This window comes from Lutra lutra, chromosome 14, assembly GCF_902655055.1.
Source record: "Lutra lutra chromosome 14, mLutLut1.2, whole genome shotgun sequence".
Lineage (NCBI taxonomy): Eukaryota > Metazoa > Chordata > Mammalia > Carnivora > Mustelidae > Lutra > Lutra lutra.
The window spans coordinates 48,090,174-48,101,481 of NC_062291.1; the positions used below are offsets into that span (position 1 = coordinate 48,090,174).

The 11,308-nt window shown below is 47.9% G+C and overlaps 1 protein-coding gene across 3 annotated transcripts in view; it reads left to right on the forward strand.

Annotated features, from left to right (window-relative positions):
• WDFY4 (WDFY family member 4) overlaps positions 1-11,308 on the forward strand; it is a 279,441-nt gene that overhangs the window by 202,062 nt on the left and 66,071 nt on the right. For all 3 annotated transcript variants that reach the window (XM_047702650.1, XM_047702652.1, XM_047702651.1), the window contains exons 45-47: positions 588-708; positions 3,176-3,261; positions 4,912-4,974. In XM_047702650.1, coding sequence (XP_047558606.1) covers positions 588-708; positions 3,176-3,261; positions 4,912-4,974 — 270 coding nt within the window. The remainder of the gene's footprint in view (positions 1-587; positions 709-3,175; positions 3,262-4,911; positions 4,975-11,308) is intronic.

Consider the following 11,308-nt stretch of genomic DNA (forward strand, 5'->3'; position numbering starts at 1 on the left):
AGCCCAATTCATGATGCTCCCTTTCTCCCCTCTCCCTTTCTCCCCGAGGGGAGTCATTCTGCCCTCTGAGAGGGCTCCTGGCTTGGGGCCAGTGCTGTGGGGGCCACAGCCGATGCTGTGGCCAGTGTCTTTCAGCCCGCCGTACATGTCTCTGGGGCTCAAGGGTGGCTGGGCCACCCCAGGCCCCACACTGTTGAAGCCACACTGAACGCAGGCTTTTTAGGGAGGCTCTTCATCTTCCTGCCCTTGCCTTCTGGCCTGACGTTTCTCCATATGTAATGGGGTCTTTTATTCTTCCCCCTCTTTGACCCATGTTTGACCTATGTGCCCAGAGAAACTTCTTACACTCATGCCCCACCTTGTGCCACTGTCTGCCCTGGAGGCTTTCCCCTCGTCTGATGATACTATGCCTCACCCTGCTCCAGGGCAGGCTGACAGAGGCAAGGGGTCAGCGGGGCTGGCTCCCCTAGCTGGCAGTGATGACAGCTCTCCACCCACGGTGTCTCCAGAACTATGGTGGGGCTGTGGGGCAGGAGGGGAACAAGCCTCCACACGCCCTCTCACTGCTTATCCTGTTTCCTTTCCAGCATCAGCGATCCATTCATCTTCAACATGTGCAGCAAAGACAGGTCCTCCGACCACTACTCGTGCCAGAGTCACAGCTACGGGGATCTCCGGGAGCTCCGGCAGGCTCGCTTCCTGCTGCAGGTACACCCCGGGGAGGGGTCAGGAGGGACACCAGCTTCTCATGGTATGGGTGGTCCAGGTGTCGGTGGGGCCCCATTGGACTGTGAGGGACAAACTCTGTGACCCCTTTCACACCTGTGCAGAGCCCAGTACCCTTTGGGACACATCTGCGAATGTGGCCTGGTGTCCTGGTTGGCGGGTTTGATGTCTGCTGCACTCGTCCCTGCTTCACAGCTCCCTGCTATTTGGCTGCTGGAACCTTCTCTCCCTTGCTGCATCATTTAGAACCCAGCCTCTTTGCTTTATTTTCCCCTTGATGTGCTCCAGAGTGACCTTGGAGATTCTAGAATACAGGACAGGGCACCTCCACTGCCTCATGGCAGAGCGGATAACTAGAGAGTCCAGGGTCAGCCTACCTGTCTGAGGGTGTGAACCCCCTCCACTGACCTCCGCCCCTGCCCTTTGCCCTCGCCACGGCCAAACCCAAACTCCAAACACCTGGGCATTTCTTGGGCCAAGTGGTTTAGAGATCTCCCGACTGTCCCCTCCAACCAGGCTTCCAGGGCTTTACCCAGTGCCTTCAAGGGCTCACCAGGGGCTAGAGGAGCCCGTTCCCTTCAGAGGCAAGGATCTGCCACCAGCTAGGCACAACCTGAGGCTTCCCACTTGAGTTGCAAGGGGGAGGAGCCCCTGCTGGCCTCAGACACCCCTGGCCTCCCCCAGCCCAGCCTGACTGTAACGAAGCTGCGTGTGTGTCCAGAGGCCTCCCAGGCGCAGGCAGAGGAAAAGATGAGAGACCACTCTTGGAGTGGGGAGGAGCCCCAAGCTCTCCTCTACCCTTTCTGTAAGGTTCTGCTCTGCTAAGGCCAACAGGGGGACAGGGTTTGGCCCTTATCAACCTAGCCATAAGAGTGTTTTGTTGGTAAATGTCTTTGGATCTATAATTCATCATGGAATCCTCCTCCTCCTGGGGGGCCTCCTTACAATTCTCTGACAGTGAAGCTCAAGAAGGCCTTTTAGGCAGGCTCATTCTAGAAAGGATCCACAAGCTGCTGGAGTCCAACCAGCCCTCTTCCTCCCTCTCCACTGATTTTGTTCACAGAGTGTTGGTTCTCATCTTGCCTGACCTTAGTGAGCTTTTTTGTAAGGACAGTGAGTGAGAAGGGGACCGCTGGAGGAAGCTCTGCCCTGAGGGTTCTGGGCAGTGTGGCCAGCATGGGCCTCGTCCGGAGTGCAGCAGCGACGTCTTGAGTCTTCCAGTATTACATGGATAGCGCTCAGCACATGTTTGGGTGCTTCTAAGTACTCAAAATTATTATTTTATGACTATGCCTACCTTATAGGTTATATATAGTAATACATAGGTATCAGCAATTGAGTTTCTTCCCCCTAGTGCCCCTCAGTAAACAGTAATGGTTTCCAGATATTTGGTTATTGGCCTGACGGTAGTGGAAGGGAGAAATGGGAGGGCATGTGAGCATTGGGTGTGGGATTTGGGGGCAGGAAGAGCTTTGTGAGCAAGAACCCCATTTCTCTTAGGTTCTCCCAGGAGAAAGTCAGATCTTGGCTACTCAAGGTTGCCAACAGAAGCCATTACGTCTGCCTTGATCATCTGTTTTGCACAGTGCTTAGATTTCTAGTCGCAGAAAATACCCGAAGCTCCTATGTGCACCCCCAGCCGGAGGGGGTTGCATTATCATCACAGACACTTTGCCTCTGGTCAGGAGCCTAGTGAACTGGACTTTGAGAGCTCCCTTCCAGCCAGGAGGAAGCGGGTGACTCTGATGCAGCAACCCCCCTGTGCCTCTGTGCCCGAGCCTCACCCCTGCCTCCAGCCCTGGGAATTCTCTCCCGGACCCCATCCCATCTCCGAGCCTCATCCTCCATGCAGGCTCTCTCTGTGGCTGTTCCAAATATGCTATTTACACAGCTTGGAATAGAAGGAAGGGAGACAGGGAGGGAGGAGAGAAAGGAAAAAGAGAGTATGTAGAGTTCATTTCGACATTAACCAAATACCCTTGCTAGGTCAACAAGACCACAACAGATTGGCTCGCAAAATGAGCTGGGCAAAGCACCCTGTGCCTGCAGGTTTGTGGGTCTGCTGCCCAGCTTGTGAGCTGCACATGCCCCCCAGCCAGTTCCCCTAATGTTTCTGATAGGGTGACTCTCTGGTTCAGGAAACCAAACTTGTGACCTGGAAGTAAAAGTGTCTGAAGGTATTGCTGGTCCCTTTCCTCCCTCTGTCCCTGGCTTATCCTGGGAGTGGGACTCTTGCTTTCTGCTCAGTTGAAGGAAGTCTGAGGCCCCTGCCCTCCTACTCATTCTGAGGGGACTCCCCTCGTCACTGTCACCCAGGAGGTTCTAAGAACCAACCAGGAAGGGTTGTCTGACACAGAGAACCAAATGACCCCTGGCTAGAGACTCTGTGGCCTGGTGTCCCTCTGTTCCAGGCAAGTTCAGCAGCAGTGAAAGGGGTTTCTCTTTATAGGACATCGCTCTGGAGCTCTTTTTCCAAAATGGATATTCCAAGTTTCTTGTCTTTCACAACAACGATCGGAATAAGGTCTTCAAAAGGTAAGGGTTTAAAAATCCTCCTCTAAGAAAACTGATCACGAACTGATTGCAGAACAGACATGGCTCTGTTCTGTTCTCAGGAGCACTGTTTGCAACCCACAGCAAGCAGGGTTTAGGTCAGACACAGGGAGGACTTACTGACCTACAGAGCTATTAAACCATGGAACCAAGTACAGAAAAAGCAGCAGAAGTGCCTTCCCCAAATCCTGGGAAACAGGCTCCATTTCACGGACTAAAGTTTAGGACAGTAATGACTAAAGAGGGAAAAACATGTGTAAACAACACATTTAAGAAGCTGGCTGTTTAATGGGCCTTCCAGAATCTTCTGGCTTTGTTTTTTTAATTTTCCAAATAATTTTTTTGGCTTAATTTTTCTTTTTGATCCCAGTTGCCAATTTTAGCTGCTCCAATTTCGTATTTCACTGGAAAGAATTCCAAACAACTGATTTCCCACTTTTTCATGGAACATCTTTTTTTCTTAAAGAGAGAAGCCTGCTGTTTTAGTTGAACTTCTTTCTCCAAATAGATGAATCAATCTAAGAAGTTTAAGCTGGGGTTTAAACGTTTTGAGACTATGGTTATTTTTTTCGGCACTATTAAAGTTATAGACAGACTTATTTGTGGAGCATCTAGAAGGGCCAGAAAGAAAAGGAGGTTCCTAGCCATAGACAGAAAACACAGAAGGCAGATGGACAGAAGGGGTGGTTCAGCTTCACTTGGGGCTGGAAGTTCTGAGGTGATTTGTGACATCCTTCATTTTGAGCTCAGAGGTTCTGGCCTTGCCTTCCTGTTGGCCCTGGCCAGTAGCTGGCACCAGGACCAGCTTCTGGGACTAAAGGGCAGGGCCAGTGTGAAGATGACTCCCGCAGAGAGGCTGTTGCCCCAGCTCTGGGCACATCTCCATTGCCTGTGGGCCTTCCTCTGAGGTGCTTCCAAGGAGGGCTGTTACATGGCCTCCTAAAGCTTTCTTCAAGTTCTATTTTAGACCAAACTGAAGAAGTACACAGGCAATGTGGAACCTCACGTCCATTTCCCCCTGTGATTTCTGTGTGTTAAACACAGTTTTTCACAGTTAATCTAGAAGTTTTATTTTTTTAAAGATTTTATTTATTTATTTGACAAGGAGAAAGAGATCACGAGTAGGCAGAGAGGCAGGCGGAGAGAGAAGGGGAAGCAGGCTCCCTGCTGAGCAGAGAGCCTGATGCGGGGCTCAATCCCGGGACCCTGAGATCATGACCTGAGCCATAAGCAGAGGCTTAAACCACTGAGCCACCCAGGCGCCCCTAGAAGTTTTATAAATCCTTGACTCAGGCAGTGAATGTTGGCCAAACCATACCCAACCCTGCCTCAAGGAGCCTTAAATTAGATGGCATTTTCATTGGTTGCTGAAATTGGCCACAGAATTGTCGAGTGCCTGGCCCAGCCTGCCAACATGCAGATTGTTTTATTGTTACCATCTTTATTAAGGCTGGAGTGTATAATGACAGCATCTCTCAGAGGTACACCCGGGTCTGGGGTTCATTATCTTGGAGACAAGTTGAGGCGTGGGGGGGCAAGTATGTACCCTCGCTCTGGACTCGCACCAGAAATGTCTCCTGGTGGTAGAAGACTCTTGACTGCTGCTGGAATGATCCTTTCCTTTTTGTTTAGCTTCTGCTCTTTCCAGCCCACCTTGAAGGGGAAAGGCATCACAGAGGACCCCCTCAATCTAAGGTAAGGGCACACAGGCAGGTGTCAAGCCATGCTCTCTGGACATGGCACTGGCCTTGCTTTGATTGCTTTCATTTGTCTGATCCTACGGTGAAGAAGTCATGCAAAGAGCACATCTATCTACCTTCCCCTTCATTTTGCTGTCTCCCATCCTCATCCTCTCACCCTCTTCCTGGAGCTGCTTCTGTCAATTAAACCTCTACAAAGGGAGCTTGAAATTCCATGGACTCTGTGACTTTTTCAGACCAAAATGCAAGAAGCAGCCCTCTGCCCTTGGTGGGCGGGGCAGGTTGCTTGGTGTGGTGTTCACGCAGGCCCAGCCTTGGTGTCAGGCCCCTGGGCAGGGACTGTGAGGGGTCCCAGCTCTGTCCTTCCTTTGTGAGACTCTCTGAAAGCTTAGAAGCTCAGTTAGCAGAGGGTGGAATGGGCGTCAGATATTAACTTGTGATATGGAGCACCTTGCCAGGGAGTGACATGCTTCTAGCTTCCTCCCACGGCCTCCTTTAACAAGTACCCAGTTCTCTGGATGGCTCATTTGGGATTGGTAGTGCTTTTATTTCAATTAGCAATGAAATGAGAAGAAGAGATGGTGGCTGGTTTTTCTCTGGGAGTTTAAGTTGAGAGGGGTATCCCCAGGAGATTCGAAGTATTTATAATAAAAAAATACATACTTTATAATGACTGTGGAACAGTTACCGCCAAGTCATTCATGGCAATTTATCAATAACATTTTGTTTGAGGCGGTTGCTGTTTGACAGAGCAGCAAGCGGCCAGCATCTTCCCTGTCCTCACTGTGTGTGCATTTCCTCGAGGAAGGTAGAAGGAGGCAATGTCAATGAGTGAAATACAAAGCATATTAGATAATCAGTATAAAAAACAAAGTAGGTAGAGGCATGGATTGAAATCTTAGGGTGCTAAGGGAAACCCTCACCCAGAAAGCAATATTTGGATTCAGCTGTGAACAAAGTGGGGAAGCAAGCTTGCAGATCACCGGGGAAAGAGCATTTCAGGCTGAGGGAAGAGCAAAGGAAGGGCCATGGGTGGGGGTGGGGAGCACAGTGGGCTCAGCTGAGGCCAGCGTGCTTGAGGTGCAGGGAAGAGACGGGAGAGAGGGAGCAGGGGCTGGTTCATGCAAGCCGCGGGGCTCCTGGTGATACCATTGGGTTTTACTCTGAATAAGTGGGCAGTATTGAAGGAATGCTGGGACCCAACTTATAAAAGAATCACTCTGGCTTCTGTGTCAAGATATACGGGACGCCTGGGTGGCTCAGTTGGTTGGACAACTGTCTTCGGCTCAGGTCATGATCCCGGGGTTCCGGGATCGAGTCCCACATTGGGCTCCCGGCTCTATGGGGAGTCTTCTTCTCCCTCTGACCTTCTCCTTGCTCAAGCTCTCTCTCACTGTCTCTCTCTCAAATAAATAAATAAAATTAAAAAAAAAAAAAAGAATAAGTATAGTAGGTCAAAGGCAGAAGTGGGAATCCACTTAGGAGGCTTTGGCAATAATGCAGCTGAGAGATGGTGATGGCTTGGATCGAGGTTGGGAGGCACAAAGATGGCATGATGTGCTCTGTTTATGGACACATTTTGAAGCCATGTCTGCTGGGATTTGTTGAGAAATTAAGTGTGGGGTGTGTGTGTGTGTGTGTGTGTGAGAGAGAGAGAGAGAGAGAGAGAGAGAGAGAGAGAGCACTTAAAGATAAGACCAAGGATTTAGGCTTGAACAAGTGGAAAATAGGATGGAAAGACTGCAGGAAGAACTACTTCAGGGTGTGGTGGATAGCAGGAGCTCAGTCTGGGACATGGTAATTTTGAGATGCCCGACATCAAGGTGGAGGTATCATGTAAACTAGGGGGTATATAAACCTAGAGTTTAAGGGAGAGGCCCAGGTGAAATAGAAACTTGGAAGAGTATTTAAAGCCTTGAACCTGGCTAAGATCACCAAGAGGAAGAGTCCACATGGAAAAGAGGTCTAAGGATTGCGCCTTGGGACATGCCAACCTTTAGAAGTTAAGGACATGGAGAGGAGCCAGCTGGAGAAATGGAGATGTTATAGCCAGGGAGATAGGAGGGACTGCAGGTGTGGGAGACGTCCTTTAAGCCAAGTTAAGTGTTCAAGGAGGGAGTGGTCAACCTTGATGGTGATCAAATATTATTGGTAGGCCAAACAAGAGAGGAACTAAGAAATGACCATTAAATTTCTCAACAGGGGGGTTATTAGTGACCTTCAAAGATCAGCTGGAGTAGCTGTCAGCAGAAGCTTCCTGTTGTGCCAGAAGATGACCCTTTAGTTGGTAGATCGTGGGAAGTCCAGGGCATACCAGGGGATGGTCCAGGAGGCCGAGGCAGCACTGGGCTGCTAGAAGAGGGGTAACCATTTACAGGTGGGAATGGACGTATTTCAGTAGTTCAACAGAAGTACAGTCCCAATTGTGCATACCAGCCCTGGTGACCTCATGTCATTTATGTTTCATGTAAACTTTAATGTCCACACTTGGATTTCTCTGCAGCATTTCAGTTCAAGTATGTAAAGCCACTTCATACTAAATGAAGCCAAAAAGCAGATTCATCACCTCACATACCTGAAGACCAGCAAAGGTCTAGCTCCAGGCATTTTAGGATCTCTGGGCCCAATAAATCCCAGCACACTGTAGGTGTACTCCTCACAGCGAGGGTTTCCTTTGAGTTGACTCCATTCTTGGCAGGCTGTCCAAGCATAATGGCATCAATGTCCCCAGTAGCTCTAGTCAATGACTTGGGAATTCTACCACAGGAGGAATGCTCTATCCCAGTAATTTCAGAAAAATCCCCAAAATGATTTTCATCTGTCAAAGTTAGGTTAGTGCCTATCCCAGAACTTATCAGGAGTTTTCATAGGCCAGATCAGTGTCATGCACCCACCCACCTTCTAGAAGTGGGATCAGTCCCACCCAACAACATAGACCATACTGACAGGGTCATGGTTCCCTAAGATCATCAAGGCTCTGTTATCATAAGAGGGCTGAATACTGAGGGGTCAACAAAAGCAGATAGCCAGCCACTACTCCCATGAGGAGAGCTCTCCCAGGCACCACCGAACTCATGAGCTGGACACTTATTTCCTCTCTCCCTGGAATTTTTCTCTCTTTGCATCAACTTTGACATGCCACTTTGCTGAACCCCATTTGTCTCTGCAGATCCCTTCTTTCTTATGATGCCTGTGCTGTCACTCAGTGGGCACCCATCTGTCCCCCAGCTATGAGCCTCACTCTGTACATTCCTATACTGTTGCTCTCAGAGTCTTCAAGATGCCTTGCCCTGACAATGCACACTTATGTCTGCACAAGTAAGCTTTTGAATTTCTGTCCCAGATGGAGGGGGAGAAGACAAGGGAGCTTCAGAGGGAAGAATACATAAGACGAGCTAACAAAAATGACCACAAAGTGTCAGGAGAATTCTTGACCCGGGGATAAGTCAAAGATGTAGAAATTACTCCTCACTCATTCATAGGGATGACTCTAGACACCAGCCTGTGTACCACCTTGTCCCTGTGAGACACCTGGGCATTGTGCTGATCTTATTTACATTTTGTTTATTTTTTCCATGATGGCTATCTGGGCCCATTGGTGCAGGATCTTCTGGGGCCATTCTGTGCCTGCCTGGCACAGCCCTAGCACAGCTCCAACCATGGAGGCCCTTGGAAAATATAAAATGGGAAATTTCTGGAGTCAATTGGGAACAACACATAGTACACCAGAGAAAGGCTTATCAAAGCTCATGTAAGATGAGCTTTGACAAAATGAGGAAGTCCCAGTGGGAGCACTGGTCCTAGGCTCTGGGACTACCCAAGCAGCTGGGGACATGGTGAAACTGTTGCAACAACTAGCAGTGGACTTTGAAATCAAACCAATTTGGGCTCATAGTAGGTGCTCAATAAATACTGCAATTTCTTTGCTTAGCTTTAGCATCACCTGCTGTATTTGTAGGGTGTATATGGACCAATTGATTAAAAGCAGGTGGCCTTCTATGCTCTCAGACCTTGTACATCTTTCTTCTCCAGCTCTTCTCCCACCAGGTCCACACTGGACCTTCAGGAGTTTCAGAGAGGGAAGGCAACAGTGGCCCCCAGCCTTCAGAGGGCTTGGCTGGCCATTACCCCATGCGTAGAGCAAACTTGATTATTTTCCATTTGTATTACTAAGGGCAAGGCCCAATCCACACGGTGGGTCTTGAAAAATACCCATCTTCTTTTAGGACATTCTAGGAAACAGGAGTTTCTCTTCTTTGATAGAAGTGTGCAGTTTCATTCTGAGAGTTTTCAACTAGCCCAAAAGTCTTGGCCTGTGCTATAGGTTTTTATATCTTCAACTTCCAGCTTTTGAGAACCGATTTGGTCCCTCTGCAGATGATCCCCTCCTATAAGGGGGTATGAGAGTTTTGCCTAGAATTCCCATGGAGACAATGGCTGTCTCCATAACTGAATTCCAGGAAAGTCCTGTGGGGCTGAATCCAAAGTGGGAAATACTTGCAAAGCCTGGATGAACCTGGGTTCTGTAATCCATCTGTGTCTTCCCATAGAACAAGACTAGAGCATTCTGATGAACGCACGGTGGCTTGACCAGATATTCATAGGGGGCAAGATTCTGCAAGCCTCCAGGGGTTTCTCATAGAAGGCCAGCTAGACACTTCACTAGCTAAGTGCCTGGTAGCCAGAAAGCCCCACAGGCAGGCTCTGCTGATATCTGAGGAGGACTGGCTGGAGGAAGAGAAAGTACAATTGAAGTGACGGGGAAGGTCAGCTTGTTGAGAACGCATCCTTATACTCACAGTTCTCTGTATCCTCCACAGAGGGTTGCAAACAGCTATGAACTTAAATGCAGGGTACAACGATCATTTTTAAATAACCCCCAAATTCTTTTTTTTTTAAGATTTTATTTATTTATTTGACAGACAAAGATCACAAGTAGGCAAAGAGGCAGGCAGAGTGGGGGGAAAGCGGGGCTCAATCCCAGGACCCTGAGATCATGACCTGAGCCAAAGGCAGAGGCTTTAACCACTGAGCCACCCAGGTGCCCCCCAAAATTCCTTTAAAGGAGAAGAAAATAGATGTGATCAGGTACCCGAGTGATCTAGTTACCTAATTGTCCTGAAACTAAGAAAAAAAAAAGATAAAATTGTTCTGGGTTATATCATTTTCCAGTGGCAGAAAACAGGAAATAGGGGGTTTTGTGAACTTTTCTTTTTCCTGGAAAATACTTTCTCTTGGCACTGAATATCAAATTTGTCCTTGTCTAAAGGGTAGTGGGTACCAAAGAAGGCAGTTCCCTTTTTACAAGATGTGAAAAAAGAATGCTGCTGAATATAATCTTCTGTACTGATGTTCTGAAAAAGTAGGGCCCTACCATTTGGACTTACTTCTGTGCAGACATTTCTTTGGGACGCCAGCAGTTTATATCGGCTGGCCAGTGGTCTCAATTCATACTGAGCCCGGAGTTTAGAAAACTCAGAGAAATACAAAGCTGGGATGCCTATCTTGTTCTTCTCAATATCCCTGTTATACACAGCACGCACGTTTTATCTGTTTTTAAATTTTTTATTTAAATTCAATTTAGTTAACATTTAGTGTATTATTAAATTTCAGTTTAGTAATTCATCAGTTGCATATAACACCCAGTGCTCATTATATCATGTGCCCTCCTTAATGTCCATCACCCAGTTATCCCATTCCCCCCGCACCTCCCCTCCAGCAACCCTCAGTTTGTTTCCTAGAGTTGATTCTCTTCTAGTTTGTCTCCCTCTCAATTTTTATCTTATTTTATTTTTCCTTCCCTTCCCTATGTTTGTTTTATTTCTTAAATTCCACATATGAGTGAAATCATATGGTATTTGTCTTTCTCTGACTGACTTATTTCACTTAGCATAATATCCTCTGGTCCCATCCACCTCATTGCAAATGGCAAGATTTCATTCTCTGCTATGGCTGAGTAATAGTCATATAGTCAGATATAAAATATCTTTTTTATCCATTCATCTGTTGGCGGACATCTGGACTCTCTCCATATTTTGGCTATTGTGGACCTTGATGCTATAAACATTGAGGAGCATGTGCCTCTTTGAATCACTATGTTTGTATCCTTTGGATAAATACTTGGTAACACACACACACGCACACACACACACACCTTCAAAGGGGTCAGAGGCATCCTTCCATCCTTCCATAGCCCTGGTCTCTGAAATGCTCCCTTGCTGTATCATCAAAGCTAAGTGGCCCTGGGCTAGAGTAGAGTAGACTGTTAGGTGTGAGGCAGAGCTTATATGTGGGACCTGATTGTATCTGGGTATTTGTAGTTTCTGAAA